Source organism: Homalodisca vitripennis, chromosome 1 (genome assembly GCF_021130785.1).
Source record: "Homalodisca vitripennis isolate AUS2020 chromosome 1, UT_GWSS_2.1, whole genome shotgun sequence".
NCBI lineage: Eukaryota > Metazoa > Arthropoda > Insecta > Hemiptera > Cicadellidae > Homalodisca > Homalodisca vitripennis.
Genome location: NC_060207.1, coordinates 15,047,308 through 15,072,318, shown reverse-complemented (window position 1 = coordinate 15,072,318; position 25,011 = coordinate 15,047,308). Strand labels below are relative to the sequence as shown.

General features: G+C 35.0%; 1 protein-coding gene across 1 annotated transcript in view; it reads right to left on the bottom strand.

Moving 5' to 3' along the window:
• The window catches only part of LOC124357511 (laminin subunit gamma-1), a 505,622-nt gene that overhangs the window by 350,469 nt on the left and 130,142 nt on the right, over positions 1–25,011 (bottom strand). Inside the window, exon 2 of the mRNA XM_046809384.1 lies at positions 752–1,019. Within this exon, the coding sequence (XP_046665340.1) occupies positions 752–1,019 (268 nt within the window). The remainder of the gene's footprint in view (positions 1–751; positions 1,020–25,011) is intronic.

Below are 25,011 nucleotides of genomic sequence, written 5' to 3'. Positions count from 1 at the left end.
TCCACAATATTCACTTGTTAATTATACTCCATGTGGGTTTTCTTTAAGACAAGCATTTAGCTGCTTCTGCAGTAGCTTCTCATCTCAGGGTATCATTTTTAATCAACCTAATTGGCAAATAAAGGTGAAGTCGAACTGCTACCATCCTTTTCAATTAAAACAGATGACCTCATTAGAAATACACTCAAATCTTCAGGTTCCTCGGTCTTATTGGATGTTTTATAACTCAAGATCCGCCGACCTCTTCAACCCCTTGGATCTCAAGAATAACATGATTCCACAGGTCTCTGCGTCCTTTCCTCCACAATATTTACTGATTAATCTACTCCATATAGGTTTCCTTCAAGACGACAGTGGTTTTAACCAATAAGCCACGTATAACATCTACAAATCACACAAAAAATTCATAACCTTGTTAAGGTAAGTATTAAGCCCAATCAATACATTTCCCGGAAACAACTTTGATATTCTGTTATAGGAATTTTGAAAGTCTTCTCAATAACACAGTAGTAGTGACTCCTCTCAAAGTGCCTTTCAATTGAAGCATTATTTCAAATATTTTCACACTAGATGCGGTATATTCTAGCTACGGTACTCAGAACATTTAGACGGAATCATGAAAGTTTTCCCACCATACAACCTTAAAGAAACACCCCATTTTATATGACCTATCATTAAACAGATTGATATCAAGCAAATGGTTTATAATGTTAGAAGATTCTTAATTACTTTAACGCAAGCATGTACTCACTGAGGTGTAGGGTGAGGTTGACCTGGGTGGGATACTGGACATCTTCCAGCATGGTCTCACTCTGCCACCAGGTCTGGGTGTTGTTGACAAAGTCTGTCAAGTGTGCTGCCGGGTGCATGCCTTGCGTACACACTTGGCAGGACTTGGTCGTCTCCTGCCGATTGGTTTGCACACAGAACTCTATCGGCCCCTTAGGACCCTCACCACACGTGTTGGTCGCTTCCACTAACTTGTCGAACGCCGCGTTCTCGAACGTTGGCAAGCACCACTGAAACAAATGACGAATCAAATTACTTTTTGTAACACTATTTTAACATTAAAATAAATATTCCATTCCTATGTATATCTTTATAATTGAAGAACGGGCTACCTTCACTGTAGCCTACGGCTTTAACCGAGAAGTCATGGGGTCCATTCCCAGTAGATTGGTTTGGACCGTTTCCCTAGAACGTTTTGTACGCTCTATTAAGAATGTCATTGGCGTTGAAAAATCCTTTAAAAATATAAAATACATACGGATTCTTGTTAAACATTGATTTACGAACACGATTTTCAACTTACCATTTTCAACCTTTCCATTTCACCCTCAGAAAATGGTGCGTGGCTATCAATCATCTCTTTCTTAGGAAAAATGTCTCTATCGATTACAAGAAAAACGGGCTCCAATAAACACGAATTCACGAACACTGGTTCCCTCTCTAATCGTGCAGTACATTTCCATTTCAACCCGCACCAAATTGTGCATGGCTATCGATAATCTATTTCTAAGAAACATTTTCTCTATCGATTTCAAGAAAAATAGGCTCTGATAACACGGATTCACAAACACTGATTCCCTCTCTAATCATACAGTACCTTTCCATTTAAACCCACACCAAATTGTGCGTGGCTGTCAATAATCTTTTTCTTAGGAAATATTTCTCTATCGATTACAAGAAAAACGGGCTCCAATAAACACGAATTCACGAACACTGGTTCCCTCTCTAATCGTGCAGTACCTTTCCATTTCGACCCACACCAAATTCAGCATGGCTATCGATAATCTTTTTCTTACAAAAAATTTCTCTATCGATTTCAAGAAAAACAGCCTCTGATAACACGGATTCACAAACACTGATTCCCTCTCTAATCATACAGTGCCTTTCCATTTCAACCCCACCGTGCATGCAATCATACATGGCTATCGATAATCTTTTTTCTTAAGGAAAATGTGTCTATCAATTTCAAGTAAAACAAACTCCAGCACATGAATTCACGAACACAGATTCCCTCTCTATTCATCATCTTTCCATTTCTACGCCCACCAAAACTTACGTGGCTGATGAGCAATGTCTTTGTTAGGGAAAAGCGCTCTATAGATTTCAATAAAACATACTCCAATGATAATAGATTTATAGCTACAGATTCGCTCTTTGATCAAGCATTAATGACACTTAATTTCGTAGGCCTATTGTAGCTATGTGAGTAATGGATAAATGTTCTTTAACACTTTCAATTCTCTAGTCGTAACATATTGCGAAACAATATTCGCTAATAGAAAATAATGGAGTGCGAGATTTTCAATTCGGTTAGAAACGCGACTGTTTCGACAGATTAAATCCTCTAAATGGGAAAGGGCTGAAATCGAATTCCAAATGCAGGAAAGGAGGGTCGTCGGAAGTATTGTTTTATGCAAATCTCCTTTCGTCGTTTGAACTTCTATCTCTCTCGCCAACCGTCCTTTGAAACGTGGGGCAAAATTTACGAGCATTTTATGAACCGTTTACATATGGCGTATGATTATTAGAACAGATCAATTATTTTACAATACAGTAATATAGTTACAGAATTTTCTATGGTTACAATAGTTTATTGTTAAATAGTATACATGTAATGAAAATTTAAAAATAAAAGCAAAATTAACTAGAATTGATAAATATACTCGTATAATTCTAGAAATTTTGATTTATCTAAAATATCAAATGAAGTCCAGTCCAGGAGCCCATGGTAAATGTCTATTGTGTAAGCACATAATATGGGTTTTCATTAAATCAATATTTCATTAAAATAGACATTGATCGTCTGCCGCACCTTTTGGTGGAGGTTGAAATGTAAGGATAGCAAAAGATATTAAAAGAAATATATATGAAACTATGCATGTTCTTAAAATCATATTTCTGTTAATATGACGCAAATTGAATCAACCATCAGATGCGTGACCAAATGAGCGCAACATACCCTTAAAGTGGTGATATAACTAATATTCATGTATCTGACGATCAGTTTTAAGGGTATCAAGATATAAATATCAAAAGTATAATATGAGAAAAAATATTTTTAACTCTTTAGATACCTTCCCATTTCCACACCCATTAAGGGAACTTATATTACTGACTTTAACCTGCCTTTATATTCTCCAGGGCTTCCTGTTCTGTCGACACAAATGTGAGGTAGTACAGGGCAGGGATGTCCGTCAGTACAGAACAAGAGACAGGGACAACTTGCCGTCTCAAGTTCGTGTCAGAGGGAGTTTGATATCAGACAACTCAATTACCTAAAAATAATTCAAAGCTCGGGAAGACTAATAAGCGGCCTACACTCGTTCTTCGGTTTTTTATATTGAATGGTTCGTTGTGATTTCAACATATTAGTTGTAGTAATTTGAATGTAAACAATAAATAGCAACAAGTGATAATAAAAACAATAGACTAATATTGTGATCCTTTAAAAATTGCATTAAATATGACGACAATATGTGAAATATTTCTCAAAAGTGACGAGATTTGTTTAAGTGGCTTCAATATGTGGGTTTGGCTCCTAGTAACCCATGGGGAGAATTTTTTTCTCCATTTTTCAAAAGCGGTTAGTTATTGAAATCAAGCTGGGGAAGTTTTCTTTGGTATCTAAGTCTAGACCATAGTAGGTTATGTTGTTTTGTAATGTTAGTGTTAAATTTACGTTTTTAAAATTGTAACGAGATTCTTCTTGTTACGGTTATTTATTAAAACTCTTATTGTGTACGATTTTTACATATCGAAGTTGGATAATACATCGAATTGTTCAATAAAAACAACCGAATGACTAGTGTAGGCCACTTATTAAAGTCTCCCCCAACGCTGGTCTGAAACACCCCCTAGTGTCAAAGGCGTTTTACTCTGTTGATGATTTCATGATAAAAATGACGCTGGAATGAAGATTCTTGAAAATTTTTGAAAACAAAAAATATGAATGATAGCATTTGGTTCTGATATTGAATAATAATTGTACGTTTTTATGTTAGAAAACTCATATGACGATGCACCTCACCTAACAAGGATGATGATTTCTTTGATTTACTCTGTTGATGCATGTAATGCAAGTCTATTTGTCTGTACGCAATAAAGAGTATTATTAAAACGTGGCTGACAATGGTTTCTTTCTTAGACAAAACTTCTAAGTCAATTTTAAGAATAGCCAGGTTGAGTGCTTGTATAGAATAATATAAAACTATAACACCAAACCATGAGATTTGTAGCTTTATAATAACCACGAAGAGTGTGTTCGCTTCGCTCTCCCTGCTGTGTCAAATGACAAAGTAGAAGCGTGATCATAAGAGTATGACGAATTGGGCAACGAAACCAGCTGGGAGTTTGTTGTTAGTTACACTGTAGCAAGTTAATCATAGATATTTATCGTCTGTCATCATGAGAACGCTTAATAGCGGCTAGCTCAGTGAAACATCTCTGTTCCAAGTTGAATTACAGTTCTATTTTATGGTAATGAAGTCGCTTATTGTAATTAAAACGAAGCGAGAGTTTGAATTAGACAATATTTTGTAGTTAAACGATGAGATTGGGTACGTGAAATAATTATAACTTTAAGTTTTAGTAAATGTAAATTATGGTAATTGAAGTATATATCATTGATAGTGATGGACAACAACTCATTGACATTGAGTTGAACTCGATGCTTGAAAAAGTTGTCAATTTGTAACAAATTTTGTTGTTACGGATTTTCGAACACTGGTTGCTCTAGAATGTTTTATTCTAGATTTACCTAACGGGCTATTCAAATTACATGGAAAATGCTGACATCTCACTCAGCGAAAGAGTGAAACAATATACCTCAATATTAGAACATTTTTTTGGGTTTGGTGAATCAACTATAATAATAAGATATTTTGGTTTCACTATACTGCATGTGTCACTAAGTCACATATTAAAATGACACATAATTATAGAAACGTATTTGTTCTGCAATCGTCTCGTTGCCATCATTGTTACCCATAAGACCAATGTAACATTTTCGCTAACGCTCAGCCAATCCCATGCAAAGAAATACCATCATGAAACTCATTGTTGCATAATTTAGAAACGAAGCTTCATGACAAAGTGTGGACAGACTGACAAAATTAATTTTTCCGACCCGCGAGTGATGTTTCGCTAATGCTCAGCCAATTACTGTAACAGATATTTCAAAAGCTAACAAAGATTTTGCAATAGAAACATTTCCAAGTGTCATGCAGGGCGCTCAGCCTTTTACGTACAAGAATAAATAAACTTCGAGGACAAATTTATAGATAGGTTTGACCATATAAAATATTTGTCTCAAAACTAAAGCAATGGGATTTTACAAAAGAAGAATTGTAAAGCATTTCTAAGTACAGTACCCGACGTTGTAAAGTAGTTAAACTTAAAATGTTGTAAAGAGTAATGTTGTTGATAGTTAAGTTCGCCATCAAGTGAACAAGATCACTTGAACAAACCGCACGAGTGATGTAACGAAAGCTTTGTCAAAGTTGTCGATTCACTCGGAATAGTCCCCGACAACAAACTAAGCACTCTACTTAACTCGATCAAGTGAGTTAAGCTCGGTGATATAGAGACAAACTCAATTACCATATAGATTGTGGAGGCTTGCCCACCACGATACCGACTGAGCTATAATCAAGCCGTTAAATTGTTTTATCAATAACGTAATCACGTTGCTAATTTTATTCCTCCAGTCAATAAACCTATGGAAGCTGTAAATTTTTTAATAAATTACAATTAACTGTGGGATATGCGTTATTGAACTAAAATAGATTTTAGATCCCTTAAACTATAAATGAAAACAATAAACTGAAAACATTTCGTGTATCGGCATAAAATATCCGAATGATTCATTATTCATTATTGTTCCGAAGTAGGTCTCGCAGCAATATCCATCACTGATATTTATCGTTCCGCCATTGCTGTTAAAAATAATATTGCATTTACACAGCTCTGGATATTATCCGTGTAATTATTAATTCTTATTACCCATTCATTTCTTCTTATTACCCATTCATTTTAGTATTATGAAACGTAAAGGAATGATTACAGCATGTATATATATATACAACAGGTTTATTCGAAAGGAACAATATAGCCAACAATAAAGCTATAGGTACGGATAAAGCTTGAACAGCTTTGATTCAGATAAGGGTTATTTAAAAAATTATATGACTACCCTTAATGTTTTGGTTGTGTTAATTTTAAAATTTTGTGACACTGCCCTTTGACATTTTTCTGGAAACAGGAAAATAAAACAGTTTTCATTTGTTAGTATTCGAAGAGGAATTATACAAGCTAAAATAAACATTTTGGGTATTTTTGTAATCAGATTCACATACTAAGTGAAATGTATGGATATTTTACACAATGTACTGTATATGAAGAAGGTACGCCACTCTCGTATAACAGGCTTCACTGAGATTGGACGCCAAATCTCTAATCTGTAGTTTATTTCATCCTCCAGATGTTATGCAGACAGACAAAAATCGTCCAGAAAAGAAATGTTAACATCTCCCGGGAGACAAAAGAGAAATGTCTATTGAGAGGTAGGCTTCAATGAAATTCAGTAAAATTCCATGATTTGACATGCACCATCATAGATCCTATTATTGTCTTTGTAGAAATGAAGTTTACCGCAAACTTTCAAGACTTTAGATGAAATCTTTCTTGACATATTTCGCATAATACATTAAAATTTTCCGTCATTAGTTTCCATAACAGTGTTAAAATAATAAAGTTTCGGTGAGCAAGAGAGGGAATCAAAACCAAAGTGTCCGATGAAATCCAAGTTTGTCACGAACTTCTAATATTATTCTACTATATTGTGAAAGAAACATGATATTTCCGACCATTTGCTATCGTTCAGTGATACAAAAATCAGTAACAGTACGTTTAGATATCTGAAATCTGATCTCTTCTTCAGGTAAATAACTAACCTCTCACATAATTACAAACTAGGTTTAAATAAACAAATAATACCGGATCTTTGTGACACGCATAACTATTATATTAATATTTTTGTATGAATAACAATTTCAAACTTTAAAATCTCACTTAGTGTTGCCTATATAGAAATGAAGCTTCATGTAAATTCAAATTTACAGGTTAGTTCGTTTACAAGATAACGAGCAGACAGAAGAAATTTTACCAGTCCAACTACTGGTTGAGCGTCAGCTATGGTTCCATATAGGAGTAGTTGTTGTGATGCAACAATTCCAGCCTGAGCGTCAGCTATGTTTCCATATAGTTGTTGTGATGCCACGATTTCAGTCTGAGCGTCAAGCTATGGTTTCCATATAGTTGTTGTGATGCAACAATTCCAGCCTGAGCGTCAGCTATGGTTCCATATGGTTGTTGTGATGCAACAATTCCAGCCTGAGCGTCAGCTATGGTTCCATATACGAGTAGTTGTTGTGATGCAACAATTCCAGCCTGAGCGTCAGCTATGGTTCCATATAGTTGTTGTGATGCCAACAATTTCAGCCTGAGCGTCAGCTATGGTTCCATACAGTTGTTGTGATGGCACAATTTCAGTCTGGCTCCCGAGCCCGACTCACCTGTAATGTCAGTCCTGCCACAATTTGGCACTACACCCGCTGCGTGCTGGTCTGCGTGACCGGGGCCCAGCTGCGGGCACGTTGTGCTGTTGTGATGGCACAATTTCAGACTGAGCGTCAGCTATTGTTCTATACAGTTGTTGTGATGGCACAATTTCAGTCTGGCTCCCCGGGCCCGACTCACCTGTAATGTCAGTCCTGCCACAATTTGGCACTACACTCGCTGCGTGCTGTTCTGCGTGACCGGGGCCCAGCTGCGGGCACGGTGTGCTGTTGTGATGGCACAATTTCAGACTGAGCGTCAGCTATTGTTCTATACAGTTGTTGTGATGGCACAATTTCAGTCTGGCTCCCCGGGCCCGACTCACCTGTAATGTCAGTCCTGCCACAATTTGGCACTACACTCGCTGCGTGCTGTTCTGCGTGACCGGGGCCCAGCTGCGGGCACGGTGTGCTGTTGTGATGGCACAATTTCAGTCTGGCTCCCCGGGCCCGACTCACCTGTAATGTCAGTCCTGCCACAATTTGGCACTACACCCGCTGCGTGCTGTTCTGCGTGACCGGGGCCCAGCTGCGGGCACGGTGTGCTGTGTATTCCTCCATTCATCATTTTGCTGGCCTCGCATATTTATACTCCTTGTCCAAACAGCACCGCAGTTATCGCCCATTGTTTATGCGGAGCAGCCACGGGGTCAGAAGGTGTCGGCCGAGTCGTGAAAACCGACACCGCAAACGGGACGGTACACACCACGCTCCGTGCCGCGCCTCTTCTACCAGCCCATGTGCGATTGTGCGCCACAGTTTTCCCTGTAGATAAGTACACAACACAAGTACGTTGTGGCTACACGAAAACTGACTGAGTTTTCCCGACAGATCTAATGCTTTCTCTCTAAGGTTATCCAGTCTTCAAACAGGGAGATCCTTGCCTGATCAACAATTATGGACCAATTTCGATCTTGCATGTATTCAGTAAAGTTTTCTAAAAACTCTTTCTGGACTGATTGTTAAACTTTGTGGAATAATTCAATATATTTTCACCTAGCCACTTTTGATTCCGAAACACGTTTCCACAAATGATGAAATAACACACTTGTGGATCTGGTGGTCGAGGGTTTTGATAGACGAGAGTATTCAACCAGTGTTTTCTTGGATCTGTCTAAGCTTTCGACTGTGTGCATCACGGTACCCTTTGGGTGAGCTTGAATATTACAGTGTTATGGAATTACAACACAGGTGGATTAAGTATCAATGTGTCCAAATTGAAAACTTAATATAACACAAGGTAAGAAAGGAATTTTGGGGTCCCTAAGGATCCGTTATTGGCTACAATTTCTTTTTGATTTAGGTAAACAATTTGAATGATACTATACAAATTGGACACCTTGTTCAATATGCATATGACACGACTCTCTGTCAAAGATCTAAGTAAAACATGACTTCGAAATTGATACCTACACGAAAATTATTTTATGCATCCATCTCTCTGTAGAAAATGTTACAACCAACAAATAGAATAATATATAAATAAAATTTGAAAATATTCTAAAAATGGCCTATTATGGACTAGATTGTGGGGTTACTGCACAAAGTATAAATTTGAAAGAGCCTTTCAGCTCTAAAAGAAGGTAGTCTGAATTACTGTAATTTGAAACAGCTTCCATATCATGTTGGTGTCAAAATTTATTGTTCTATAAAAATAAAACGCATCATATACAGTTAGTTACATTTGTTCATGATAGGTAGGTCAAACAACATTTGGATGATTTTAATTCCAACTCAGTGTCGATTGGCATAAATAATCATTTTAAAAATACAATAAATATATATATATACACATATATATATATATATATATATATATATATACACATATATATATATATATATATATATATATATATATATTATTTTTAATGAATGAAGACTAAATCATATTTGTTAAAATAACAACAATTATCAAATTGCACATAACTAAAGTTGAATGTAACTAAACGTTCAAAGGTTTTAGTAGAAAAGACTTCCAAGATCGCTTGTTATAATCTCGCACAGGAAACGATGAAATGTCACCGATTATTAATTACTATTTTTCACAGCAACAATTAAAAATCTACCACAATTTAGCGTGGTATCTAATTTCAAACCGGTTTGAATAAATGTAGGCTTGTAAAGAAGGTGGTAAACTAAGAACGCGTTCCTTGTTTGATTTCAGCCTGCAAAACACCGAGACATTACTCGCTGAATGGGAAGCACATTTTCACGAATCAGCACGTGACCGAGGCCGTGTAACACGCGTGACTAGGCGAGGGCGCAGCTGTGATGACTTCAGCATGACTCAGCCATGTATAATGCATGTTATGCCGCACACGAAGACTTCTGATTGACAGAATAACGTGTTGTCAATAGTGGGAGGTGGCGACGTGCTACACACACCTTTAGTTAGATTAGTTAGAGATCGTTCTCAGTATAATTATTAATAATATAATAAGATTAATAAAACTGTCTGTACAGAGTGTCCCGTAACTCTCTGGAAAAGGTTTACAACATTAACATGTCTCAGGTGACATAAACATTTCACCATATGAAAAGTGTTCTTTGTGCTTAGGTTCTCGTTTGTATGTCTGTATGCATGCATTTTTTAAATTTATTTTAATAAAATAAAAATTACTTGGAAACAGATCTTAATCCACTTAATGGCTTTAAATCGAAGAACCCGGATACGAGCACTATAGACATAAAATACTCTGAGACTGCCATTTATTCCAGATGGCCATTAGCTGAGAACCTCAATGTGCGGTAATCCTTGTAGTAAATCTGCAATAACTCTGTTATTTATTGTTTGATTTCAATAAATTTAACGTCATTGGATTTGGGATACAATTCACTACAAAAGTTCATCTTTGCAATTATTTTGTAAAGTTTATGGTTTTTAGGATATTCACACTTAAGTTAATGTACTGGTCTCCATTTTTTAAATGTTAAAAATCTTTTTGGAATTTTTTTAGTGACGCATTGGTACCGTAAATATTTACTCAAATTTCATAAATCTTAAAACTACTAGTTTTAAGGTATTTTATTTTGTAAAAACGCATACAGACAGACGTGTTGAAATGTGTTTCTCTTGCCTTGAGGCAATAACGTGATATACCTTTAAGTTACGGGTCACCCTGTATAATCATACACACACTCTTTATTAAAGGAGTATAACACCGTTCTTCCAATGTTCTCTGCTTCACGGATGTTCCTGTATTCAAGATGGCCTCAAGTGCGGGAATTGTCGGATTTACGGCTCAAGTGTACCAGTATGGTCATCGCATACGGTAACTGCTACTTGACATTTACAACCTTTAAAATAGCAACTCTCTGAACTGCATGTTGTTCAATATTTTCATGTTGATTTAAATGACACCGTCTTTGTTGTGAAATACAGCTAAAAACAACAGTAAATTTTGAACTTTACAAAAACTGAGTAAAGGCAGTATAAATCCTGTTGCTGACTGAGCCACGCTTTCGGATCAATATCACAAGTCCTGACTGAACTAAGTCACCGTGTAACACCATCAGTTCTTAGCTCCTGCTGGACAGGGACTGAGAATTAGCTGGGTCTAGGATTACAGTTTTTACGGAAAGACCAATCGCGTCCCGGTGAGTCAGTGGCATGCTTCGTATCAGATCGGGGATAAGCGTGTTTTTGTATTTTTTAGAGCAGGGCTGGGATTGGAGTTAATAAGATGTTATCGCTATAAGAGGGAATTAAATACACATTCTAATCAAGATTTTATCTTAGATGAAATCTCCCTTGTCACTAAGGTAAATCTTTTACTGATCTGCTCACCACGCACCGGTTTATGTTATTTTCTTCTTTTTAAGGAGTTCTTTCCACGCTAGTGGCATTTTTGTACAAAACGTATTTTGGAGAAAGCAGTCCGAACCCACTTGCAAATATTTATTGCCCTGCCCGGGAATCGAATCCGAGACCTCTCGGTTAGAGAGCCCCTGCATTAATACGCCGGTTCAAGAAATCTCTTCCGTACACGCGCAAACCTGTAGCTTGCGCGTGGTTTTAGAGACCGGCGATAGGCTGAAATATAAAGTCACTTATGTGCCGTCTAATGTGGAAAGCTTAGTTAAATTACCACCACCAATACAATTACGAATACCTCCAACATACAAAAATACGTTTCTGTAAGTTTTTAATGCATTATTTCTAGCATTATTTTTCTTTCCAAAATCAGTAAATAGATAAACTACATCTGGGTTTATTTGTTCTGTTATTACGAGTTTTATTGACCGGTTTACCAACTGATGGTTATTACCATCTCACGAAAAAACTGTTTTTCAAACCTATGTACAGTTAATCATTCAAAATAGGGGTTTTAAACCTGTTAATATGTGTCAAAACTTAAGAGGGAACACCAGTCATATGCCGGCCCCGATTTTACCATGGATCTTAAGTTTAAAACTTCGCTATGAATAATAAAAACAATTACAAGTACCTACAACTTACAAAAATGCGTTTATGTGTGCGCTTTTAATTCATTTTTCTTGCATTATTTTCCTTTCCACAATTAGTATATAGGTAAACTACGTCTGGGTTTATTTTCTGTTATTGTTCCATTTAAAACTTCAGTGTGAATAGGAATTCATCTGAAACCTACAACTGTTTCACTACAGAAGCTTAGATTTTAGTGTCTCAAAGCTATTGAATTGGTAAAAATACGATTATCTGTTAGTACTAATAATTTATATTTTATATTCAGTATAGATATTTTGATAAAGAACTCTATATTGAGTATAAATTACAAACCATTAGTATTAACGGATAATCCATATTTTCAACAATTCATTAGTATTGAAACACTAAAATCGAATGCAGTATAATGAAACATTGTACATTTGAGACGAATTCCTATTCATAACTCGGTTTTAATCTTTAATCCCGTGCTAGAAGTTAAACCTCGGATGCGAGGTTGGCAGCTGATTCGCGACTCCCCTCAAAGCAAAACTCTAAGTTTCGAAAACCAAAAGGACCACCAAGACTATATTTTTGTCGTTCCTTTTGATACGATATAAACTATATCATTTTTATAATTGTAACTATGTGTTAGGCTAAAACACACTATGTGTACATAGCAGGGAGGACGTGTGGCACAACAGAGGTCCCCCTTGACGTGAGGTCCCGGCGAGGTCACGGTCGAGGTCGGCTGATAAGCCTCTCCGTCTCGAGTGGACCACTTGACTGAACGATCTAATAACGAGCTTAGTAAACTGCTGGCTCCCACACACGCGATGCCATATGGCGTACATGTGCGAGAGTAAGAGTCATTACTTTGCAGAAATGTATCACTGCATACTCAGGCTTGGCTGTCAGATAAGTGACATTCCTTTGCAAGGAAAGGTTGGTGGGAGACTTCAACAAATGTAGACGTTCCGTTGCAAACTGATCACCACGATCGCCAAAAACGTAGATACTAGGAAGAAATCTCTTAAACTACAAATTTGGTAGTTTCAAAAGTTTTCACTTTTATGTACACACATCACATAAAGTATGGACTGGATTGTCAGGATAAACCCGAAATACAGTAAAACACAATAGATTACAGACAAACATTTATTGTTACAAAAATGCGACTAAAGGAGAGTGAATTACAAATATATCGTGTTAATTTTAGAGATTAATTTTAGAAAAAAAATATCATAAATAAAACGTAATGTTCTCCACTGCTTAAAAAAAATTGCAGTGGGTTTTTGTTTAATTTTGGTAAACTACTTACGCAAAATATGGTTTTATTATGATAGTGTTTCAGAAGCAAATTTTATGGCAGGTTCGGGTCATCTTTATACCGTTGGTCAGTTTAAGTGTCAGAGAAGGCCTCTTATCCTTAACTCACCTGGTAAAATAAGACATTCTTTACCTTTAACTTTTTTTCATTTCGTTATTTAATAAATTACAAAATACGAGATTCTGCCTGGAAGGCACAAACACTTTTTTTTGTATTTTTAATTCTATACATACGTGTTTTTTTTTAGATTTCTGTTAGTTTATCTATGGTCCAGTAAATGAATTATGAATCCTCCTCCACCCTACATCATTTTAATTCTTTCCTGAAAATTACGAAAGTCCACCCATTGCTCCCAGACTAATAGTGTTGTATGATTGTTGTATATACTTATAATGATCAGAAAACTAGCATGAATAATGCTTCTAACAATAACCACTGTGGTAGCCGCAAAACTCGACGTATACGATATAAAGAATTTGAGACTTTTGATCGATAGCAAGCGAAACTTTGTAATTACTTGGGATAAAGTGGGCGGCTGCAGGAGAGGTGAGAAGAAACTTGATATCACGAGGGTGTGGCTTGAAAAATTAGAGGTCAAAAGTCGAGTGGGGACAACTTTTCATGGCAGGTTTTAGCTGATTTTGAAACTTGAGAAAGTACAAACTGGGTGATCATTCTTGCCTGTCTTGACCGTCGATAACAATGTAATAGTATTAGAAGTAGTAGTTATTCATTAATTAACTGTCTAAATGTAACAATGTTGTAACATTCGACTACTGAATGAGTTGAACATACTATTTTACAATTAATTAACCGTGGTATTTTAGTTTGTAAAATGTAAACCACGTCAAAACAACCGTAGTTATTCTTTGATGACCACAAAATAAAGGGCATAGGAATAATTAACAATTACAACTGGTAACATTGTACAAAGGTACTTTTGAAATTAGATTTGAGCGACCAAAAGTCAACAGTGTGATTGAGTTTTGATTAAAAATCTCATAAATGGACGTGATTAATGTTTAATAGGGGGTGAAATTGGACTCCTGGTAATTATTTGTAAAGTAATAACACAATTTGATAACTTTGTAAAAAGTAATCTTCATGAAATAATATTGATTCTTGCCTTCATTAAATCGCTCATTTGCTCTTGTCACGACTCATTGGTTCCGTTACCTTTCAATTATATTTGCGCTTTATTCCAACTAATCAGGTGAAATACTAGGTCATAAAGCTATGTAGTGTCATATAAGTGGTTTTATTGTGTAAAATGAATTGGGAAGTTTTTAAGTGTTATGACTTCAAAAATGCGCTTGTGCATTTATACAACTTGTTATTTTATTAATAGCCTGTAAATAAGGAAAACAATTCTAAAGATTGCAAATTTTGCTATAGCTATAATTTTGAAGTAATAAGATTGACAAGATATCACTAAAATTATATACTTTCATAAAAAAGCGGCTAAAACAGCCAAATACCAACATCAAACCACCACCATTTGAAAATTATGTTTCTATTTCTCAAATTAAAGTATATTTGTTACCATTTCTGAAATTTGGTTATACGTAAGTTCATCAGATTCATGTTTGAGACGTCAAATAATGACTCAACCAATTTCACTTTTCCGTTGGTGCTGGCTTCCTTATCATAGAACATCAGTAGAGCCGTCATTATGACATACGAGTAGTGGACTTAAAATTGGCATCCTTGGTTGTTATACTCCATTATTTAAAAATCAATTGACATTTAATTACTTGCGTCCAAAGCTCTTTATTTGACGTTCCTTTATACATCTCTAACACCACCCTTCCATGAGAAGACTCTAAATTCTTACAAGCAACTTAACAAAGGTACATCATTACACGTCTCTAAATGGTACCAGATCATTCCATTCCTATTCCACTGAACACATCGATAAGACTGTGGTGTTTATACCCATCTAACTTGGCTAAGGATTCAATACCATTGCTTGAGAACCTTGTTCAAATTGGTAAACCAGTCACACCATAAACATTCACACATAAAATCTAATATTATCTTACTTGATAATAATATTGGGATTGTGAAGCATTCAGTTCCTGATCATTATTTTCCACAAAACTTCGTGAAATACTTTTCTATGCTTTTTGAGAGTAGTAGTTTTTTGTATGCATTAATTTTCCCCATCGTGGTTAACAATGAAAGTTAATAAATATTACTAGAAATATCGTAGACCGGAAGTAGACACTTTTTAATCTAAGTTGGTTTTCGTTGCCTTATTTTTTCATCAGAGCAACGAGGCAAACTCAACTGCAGCACAGTGAATGAACTGACCAGAAATGAATTTAAATTCTGAGAATAGACAATTTTAGACCATTCGTTGATGAAAAGGCTGTAGTATGTATAAATATTTTCTATCGCAACACAAGGAAAACTTATTGTACTGAAGATATCATAGACCGGAAAATTACAAGAACCGTAAGTAGAATCTTTTTTACCGAGGTAGGTTTCAGAGACCTATTTGTGTATATATTTTCTTCATCGAGTACATATTAAGAGAGTCAAACCCAACTGTAGGTCAGACATTTAATTGATTCTAAACATAAATCTAAGTTCCTAACGGCTCAATATCATGGATGCTGAAATAATAATTAGCCTATCATGTGTGTGCTTATTTCTGTTTGAGAACTATAACAAGGCTCTATCATAAAAAAAAAAAAAAAAAAAAAAAAAACCAAATCATGAGGAAAGCTACGCCTTTCGATTCTGAAAACTACGCGCAAACCCTAGCGTAACCGCTAGTTTTGTATTCTTTTTTGGCACGTAAAGTGTATTTTATCTGAAAAACACATTCTTCACAATTTTGGATACTATCAATATCTTCTAAAAAACTAATTTATTCACTGTTGCTGTACTCTTACTATTACATTGTTTGGTTTGTCATTTAATATTATAACTCTTACTAACAACACTGTACTGCACTTTTATTAATGTGGTTTTAATCAATATTCTGCTTGTTTCCTTCATTGAAACGTAACATTTTACATTTAATGATTGTTTAACAAGTTCTGTAAAAAAGGTTAGTTTTGTGATTGATATTTTAAAAGTTCTGATAGTTTTATTCCCGACAAGCCTGGATAATGTAGCTGTACAGTGCTCACAGTAGACGTCGTGTAATTCATAAATGGAAAATATTCCTCAGACTATTCCGCTTACGACTAATACCAGGAGGCTCGTTTTTTAACGAACAAAAGCTCGACCGTTTAATTACATGGTGATGAGTGTTGGAATAAACAAAAACGTAGAATTGTGGAATTTTCGATTTTTCCAAGAGTACATTTTCAACCAAAATCCAATTTTTCAACAGGAAATCCTGAACAGTATTATAACATATCTGCAATGATCCATAACATAAATACTGTCAATTTTATCTCTACTAATTAAATATCTATATAGTATATGTTTGGATCAAAAGCCACAACTCAAAGTAGCCACATCGATGTGTATTTAGTTTAAATTATGAAATATTTCAAGTTTTACACTTTATCTTGAATTGTGTACTGTCTAAAGATATTATTATGGCGATTAATACAAATTATGTTAAGCATTTATTCAGTGCGGAGAATGTTTTCGATCATTTTACAGTAACTTTTTATACTGGGTTAACAAAAAGGACTTATTTGTTTTTATTGTCAACAAATTACTTGAAACTATGTGATAAATATATCTCTACGGTAGGACAAAAGAGTATAGCTATTAGATTAAATTGAATTTGTTGAAAATTTCGCGTTGTTTTCACTGTAACAAGTAACAAATAAATTAGTGAAGTGCCGCTGTTACTCGGCAGATGACGGTCTAGGTGTTAAGTCTGGAGAGGGAGAGGAAGTTATCAATCAAATATAGCAAGTAGGTCAATACTAGCAAGGTCAGCACTCAGGATAGTCCCAGTGGGTCCCTGTACTCAGCACTCAGCAAGCTCTGCTGCATTTTCCTCATCAAATCACAATCCATTTACCTTTGTCATGTCCTCCACATGGACCACTGTAAATGATACGCTTTCAGTCACGTATTAACAATAGCTAAGTAGGTCAAACCATATGTCGTTGCAGACTTTGCTGAGGTTGCATCCAAGATTTCAAGTCTATAGATTATTTCATACTCGAGATATCCTGAGGACAGACGGGCAGGCAGACAATTATACAAACGAGGAGTTGACACAAAAATGACACCTCACAGATCACGTGCAAAATTTAAGTATACATTCACATTTTCTTCACTAAATTAGTATTCTTATAAACGTTTACGTAATAAATGCGTACACACCAAGTCACAATAAATTATGTTGCATGTGTTAGGCTGCTTTTAAAATCTGTCACATGTTTGAATCTCTTATCTTTACAAAATCATTTATTCTTATATTTCCTTGTTGCCATCGTGGTTACCCATAAGGCCAATGTAAAAATCTTAGCTGACTCTCAGACAAACCCCGTAGAGTGATATCCACCATCATCAAAGTCGACGTTTCTCGTATAAAACTGAAGCCTAATGCACAATTTTAAGTCTATTGGTCAGTTCGTTTTCGAGATATTGACGGAGAGACAGATAAACATAAATAAATTATTTTCTCAGTTACACGAATTATACGCTTCGCTAAAGCTCAGCCAATTAGTGCAAAAGTCCGATATTGAAGCCATAAGTTATCATTACTTAGAGTATCTGATTATTATTATTCTCGTGTTAGAGTAAACAGTCTCGGAGTGGCATTTGGATTCAACCAGGTTCTTGCCAAGAGAATCCAAAATTCCCTTTGGCAACAGGCTATCATATGACAATTGTTTCGCTGATTTCTGTATGCTTTAGATTAATTAACAGAACAAACGTTGAGCACTTACATCGTAATCTAAACTATCATTAAATATAAAAGCAATTTTGAAACTTTTTGAAAACTTAGTTGGGTAATGATTAATGCATAATCATAAGCATATTAAGTGATGAGTATGACTTCGACTTAGCCTCTCTGCGGGACGTTTCTGCTAGTTTGAAATAAAGGCTTACATAATTCATTAGGTGACTATTATCCTATCAGTTATAGCATCCTGTTGCATCAAGAAATCCAGAAATGTTCCCAACAAAGGTTTGAAGCTGTATTACAGTGATGAGGTACTATGATGTTAAAAATGAACAATACAGTCTGTAAAAATTATAGCCTCTTCCCCGCGGGTAGTCTGTGGGACTCCGAACGTGTGGGCCGCGTGGGAGAACGTTCATCTTGCAGCGGCACCTGGTAATCTGCCACATTATTCCTTCGGAGTAACCGGCGATACCGGACTGATCGGAAACACTGCTGGCGGATGCCGAAGGAGGGAAAGGTCAGCGCAGGTTCCATCAGGTATGCCGTCGTCCAGGAGGCAAGGAGAAAGTCCAAACATCGCTGGGGCCCGGCTGTCTGGTCCTCTCGGTGATTAATAACTCGACTGCGCCAGAAGACACCACAGCGCCAGTCCTCTGCGATACCATCAGCTCTGGCGTTGTGGCTACTGGCTACTGTGAGATCATTGTGGCCGCTCCAAGCGGTTTACTGTGCACCAGGGTATATTGATAATTAGCATCTCTTATTTGTACCCTGATGACAACCTGTCTTGTGATGACACATAACCAAGAACCATTGTGGCCGCTCCAAGCGGTTTACTGTGCACCAGGGTATATTGATAATTAGGATCTCTTACCTGTACCTTGATGACAACCTGTCTTGTGATGACACATAACCAAGAACCATTGTGGCCGCTCCAAGCGGTTTACTGTGCACCAGGGTATATTGATAATTAGCATCTCTTATTTGTACCCTGATGACAACCTGTCTTGTGATGACACCTAACCAAGAACCATTGTGGCCGCTCCAAGCGGTTTACTGTGCACCAGGGTATATTGATAATTAGGATCTCTTACCTGTACCCTGATGACAACCTGTCTTGTGATGATACATAACCAAGTACCATTGTGGCCGCTCCAAGCGGTTTACTGACCACCAGGGTATATTGATAATTAGGATCTCTTACCTGTACCTTGATGACAACCTGTCTTGTGATGATACATAACCAAGTACCATTGTGGCCGCTCCAAGCGGTTTACTGACCACCAGGGTATATTGATAATTAGGATCTCTTACCTGTACCTTGATGACAACCTGTCTTGTGATGATACATAACCAAGTACCATTGTGGCCGCTCCAAGCGGTTTACTGCGCACCAGGGTATATTGATAATTAGGATCTCTTACCTGTACCTTAATGACAACCTGTCTTGTGATGATACATAACCAAGTACCATTGTGGCCGCTCCAAGCGGTTTACTGCGCACCAGGGTATATTGATAATTAGGATCTCTTACCTGTACCTTGATGACAACCTATCTTGTGATGATATATAACCAAGTACTGCACCTATATGGATTATCCTTTCCAATAATAAATTAGATATTATTTTAAATGTATTTTAAAGGTCTCCATCTTCAATTCCTCTATTTTAATGAGTTGTAAATGTTATTTTTAAATGTATTGGTTGATGTCAGTCTACAAAAACAAAAAAACCTAATGTTTTTTTCAATATCCTACTTTTAAAACATTAAGTATTTACGATGATAGACTTTATATATATATATATATATATATATCTTGAACCTGCAAAAGTTTCTTAAACTATACTGCAATACCAGTTATTCTGAAAAATGAATCTCGCAATTAAACGAAACCTTTTAGCTTAAACTTTTTAAGGAAACCCTTTCATCCTCATAGCAAAAATTATTTTTCCACTTCTTTAATTTAATCCGTTAAGAGCTCGGCTAAAGTCCCATCGTCTTTCGATAAAACTAACTGAATTTCAATTTTGCTGGAAGACAGAAGCTATTTAGGAGGTTCAAAGACGTTAGTAAATACATTTGGAACTCAACTACAGAGTAAAATAAGGATCGCAACAGTTTTCGATCACTTAAAACATTTGGAACAATGAAAAACGTGGACAAAGAGTGCTATGGGTGAGAGAAACCTCTATAAATAATAATAATGTAGATGTGGCCATGTAAACTTTCATGTCTTTAAAGAAATCTTTCAGACAATGGTTGTAAGGAAAGGTGTTTAAATAGATGCTTAGAGATTTTTAAAGCTAAGAGCATTTCACATGACAACCAAGAGAGATATTTCGTGAACTGTATCGAGACAAGTGTGTAGCTAATGAGATTTTTAATGATTTATTTGTTAGGTAAAATTAAGTTACATTTAAAATCAAGTTGTCAGCTAACAGACGTAACTGTGTGCTCGGGCCGCTAATCTACACGTCACTGAACAGCAGCCTGTTATTGTGTCAGAACCAACAGTACGATGCAGGCTAATTGATAATTAGCTCTGATACACACTATTTATTAATGATTACACAAATAATATTAATAATATAATTATTTACATACATAATTTCAACAACAATAAGCCTACGATTCTGAACAACAAACACCTGATCTACGTTTGTTAGTCATTAAAATCGTATAACTTATTCATTTTCAATTCTGGTAACCACACATTTTTATTATATTACGTAATTAAGGTATTTCATATTTAAGTGGAAAATATGTATAAAATAGTTTTTTATTACCATATTTCAGTGATCAGAAAAGTTCGTTTCGAAACTTGCAATCTGATCTCTTCCCTCAGGTGGATCACTAACTTAACACATTTACAATCAAGGTTGAAATCTTGTTTAATCTTTCAACAGCGCTGTGACAACAAGACGTGTGTCAACTCTATGAATAATGTCTTAAAATCATGGACCTAATAAAAGTAAAGATTTAATGATTTAAGATGTAACGGTCTTTATAAAAATAGAACTGTGCTTTAAATGTGATCATAAATAATAGTCATCCTAAAACATATTTTCTCTGATAACCACAATAATAATATTGTTCAACCTAAGAAATGAATGGTGTTTTAAAAAGTGTAGCTTAAATCAACTGACATAGATTTGTTAAGTTATCTTTACTGAAAACCCAGTGTTATTTTCACATTTATTCAATATTATTTTAAATGTAAGATATTTACCGTTTATTTAATTCACACAATTTTAAATTGGAATTTGAAAGTTTTCCATACGTATGGGCTGTAGGGAAAACAAATAATATAATGCCAGTTTCTCCCAATATTTTATTCCGCATGATCACACACTAGCTAATGTACATTTCATTGACTTACAAGTTCAATTTCAGGCTAAATAGTTTACCATTTTATTGTTACGTTTAATAAAAGGAATCCGAGTTACTCAATATCTTAATAACTAACTTTCACAAAACGTGTTGCGAACTTTCTTGGGATGTAAGAAATGAATAAGAATAAAGGCTCTTACGTTAAACTATTTAATTTAAAAAATATATAGTTAAAGATTCTGTATTTTCAAATAAAATAAACTAATAAAAAGTGACGTCATTAACAATGACAATGAAAATTTCAAAATAGATATCACAGCACACAAAGATATCAATTGGCTTTCAAAACCTCGAACAACCTTGGGACTTTTAATCAAAAACAAAAGCAATTCAATAAACCAAAATCAAAATTCAAAATTCAACAATATTGGAGTATACAAATTAAATTGCAACGATTGTCAATCTCACTATATTGGACAACCGGCCGATCCTTCAAAATTAGATTTAATGAACACATAAAATCATTGAAAACATCATCAAATTCAAAATATGCAGACCATTTAAATAACACCGGCCATACATACACTAACATCGAAAACCATCTTGAAATTTTACACACAAGTAAAAAAAGTCGCCTATTGTCTACTTTAGAACATTTTGAAATTTACAAACGTGCCAAAATGAATCATAATATGTTATTAAATGACAAAGATTTTCTAACAAAAAATATAATATTCGATAAACTTTTAAACAGTATACATTGATCACACATAAAATTAAATACAACAACTTTAGCCACCGAGGTAGTGAAAAAACACATGACAATTTAGTTTTGATTATTTATTTTCATAATTTAACTTAACCTTACTACCTGAAGATGAATTCCCAGAATTTGAAATGTACATAGTATGAAAATAAAAAGTGTAAAATGTGTTAAAAGGTTTTATAATTATATACATATTTATCAAACACTTTTTCGAGGCTACATCTCTTATAATAATATTTAATTTTATATAATGGTTCGTGGTTGTTGAAATTATAGTATATTGAATTGATTGATAAATTCCATTACAGATAAAATGGTTCACGTGAAATTAAATAAATCATTTTAGTGCACAATTCATTAAAAGTGGGCAATAACGAGTTGTTACATTTATTAAATTAATTTTAGATGTATTATGATTCTTCAAGCCTCATACGAAGCCATTTTTATCAGTTCTCTTATTCTCACAAATAAAGCAATTAGGGAGGTTTTATAATTTGAAAGTAAGACAGTGCGTTAAGACTAATTTATCGGCGACATAATAATAAAACACGTGTAATTGCAGGAAATTGCCCTTTCTCAGGTTATTAAAAGGCTGTGTAATTACAGGTATTGGATAAGGAATAAGGAAAGGGATTACAGCTCGCGCTGATATAGCTAATGAGAGACGCACTCTCGTTGATTGGCTGAGCGAACTAATGATATCATTAGACGATCATGTGAACGTTCCAGCCGTATCGATGTGTACCCATCATTATATTGGCTTACTAGCAAACAAGTAATTACTGTTTTTGTGTTCTATTTACAGATGTTAGTCGTCACAAACCAGGACTCGATGTAAGAGCGGGATCCTAGTGGACATCCTTATTTAGGGCCCCATAAGAGCAATGTTAAATTAAACTTCAAGCACTTTCACTGTCTTACTTTAATCTTACAATAACGAAAGATGTATCATTTCATAGAAATTTTTAAAAATTGCTTTATTTTTCAGTTTAGTAATTTAAATACTCAAAGAGTATACACTTTACAAGAGAAATTCAAAGGCGTTTAGATCCTTAGGCTATTCATAATGTAAATATGCTATGGCCATAAATATAGGGTAACATTTATTTATTTATTTCAACGGCAATCGCCAATTTTATACAAAAGTAACAAAAAATAATTATGGACAAGATGTACAAAAGGTCGTATTTTCTTATATAGGGTATGGCTTCCAAATCGGAATCTAAACTTTTCCCTCAGTCTATCCTACGATTGGAAAGACTTTAATAAACGGCCTACACTCGTTACTCGGTTGTTTTTCTCGAATGGTTCGATATATTAACCCTTAGATTTTTTTAAATCGTACACAATAAGAGTTACAATAAGTGACTTAACAGTAACAATCTTGTACGTTACAATTTTAAAATCATAAATTTAACAATACCATTATACAACAACTAAACCAACTATGGCCTAAACTTAGATATAAAAGAAACCTCACAATATTTATAACATGCCCAGTTTGATGTCAATGAGGAGCCGCTTTTGTGAAATGAAGGAGAGAATTGTTCCCATGGGTTACCAGGAGCCAAACCCACAAGTTGAGGCCACTTAAAAAAATATCGTCACTTGTAAGAAAATATCTCACATATTTTCCTTATATTCATCGCCATTTTCAAAGTCTCAAAATATAGTTACATCTTGCTGTTTATTATTTACATTAAAATTACTATAACTAATAAGTTGAAATCATGCTAAGTTAAATAAATTGTAATATCAAATTAAAAACTTTTGATAAAACATCGAATCATTCGAGAAAACAACCAAATAACGAGTGTGAGCCGCTTGTTAAAGTCTACCAATATGATTTAACTCGCTTTTTCTGAATCGATTATTCGAAAACAATGATGAAATTATAACGACGAAGAGTAACAATGTCATGAAAATTACATAAAACAATTACTTATAATAAGAAGCTTTAATGTACATTATATTATTTTAATTTCACTACAAATACTTTGAACATAAACAACAGTATGACTCTAAAGCACACAGTATTTTTTCGGTCTTTGTAACGGACATTTGATAAACGGTTTAGCGATAGACAACCAAACAGCCTATACAAACATAACCATATCAAAACATTATAAACATGCCCGGTCCATTGCTGCTACAATCAGCTGTTTTAACTTCTGCAAACAGAAGTACCAACTGTTTAGCTTTGCGCCATTCGTCAATATCACATGGATATAGCCTAGCAGTGGATTAACTTTCTTTGTATTTTATATGTGATGGTTTTCCCACAGCGATCTTAACTCATGCAAAATCAAATTACTATGTAAAATCAATTTTAGTTGTGGTTTGAAATAACAACAATCACCATTTTACATTCATTAATCGTTAACTCTTAGAATAAAAATATTGTCAAGAAAATAAAAAAAACCTGCTCAGGAGATTATTTATAGGTGTACATTAATTTTAACTTTTAACTTCAAAGTAATACAAATCTTTCATTTAACCCCTAGTAGTAAAAAGGAAGTATGAGAACGTGGAAGGGCCAATTCATAAACAAAACCAAAAAGTGTACTTAAAAAGTAAAAATAAACATAAGAATTTTGAGTCCAACTCCAATTTACCTTCCGCTTAGTGCAGAATCTGCAATATGACAGTCAGACTTGACTCCTGGAATCTGAAGCCGGGGTCCGCGTCAAGAGATCGACGACGAAGTTCAAAACATCAAAGAC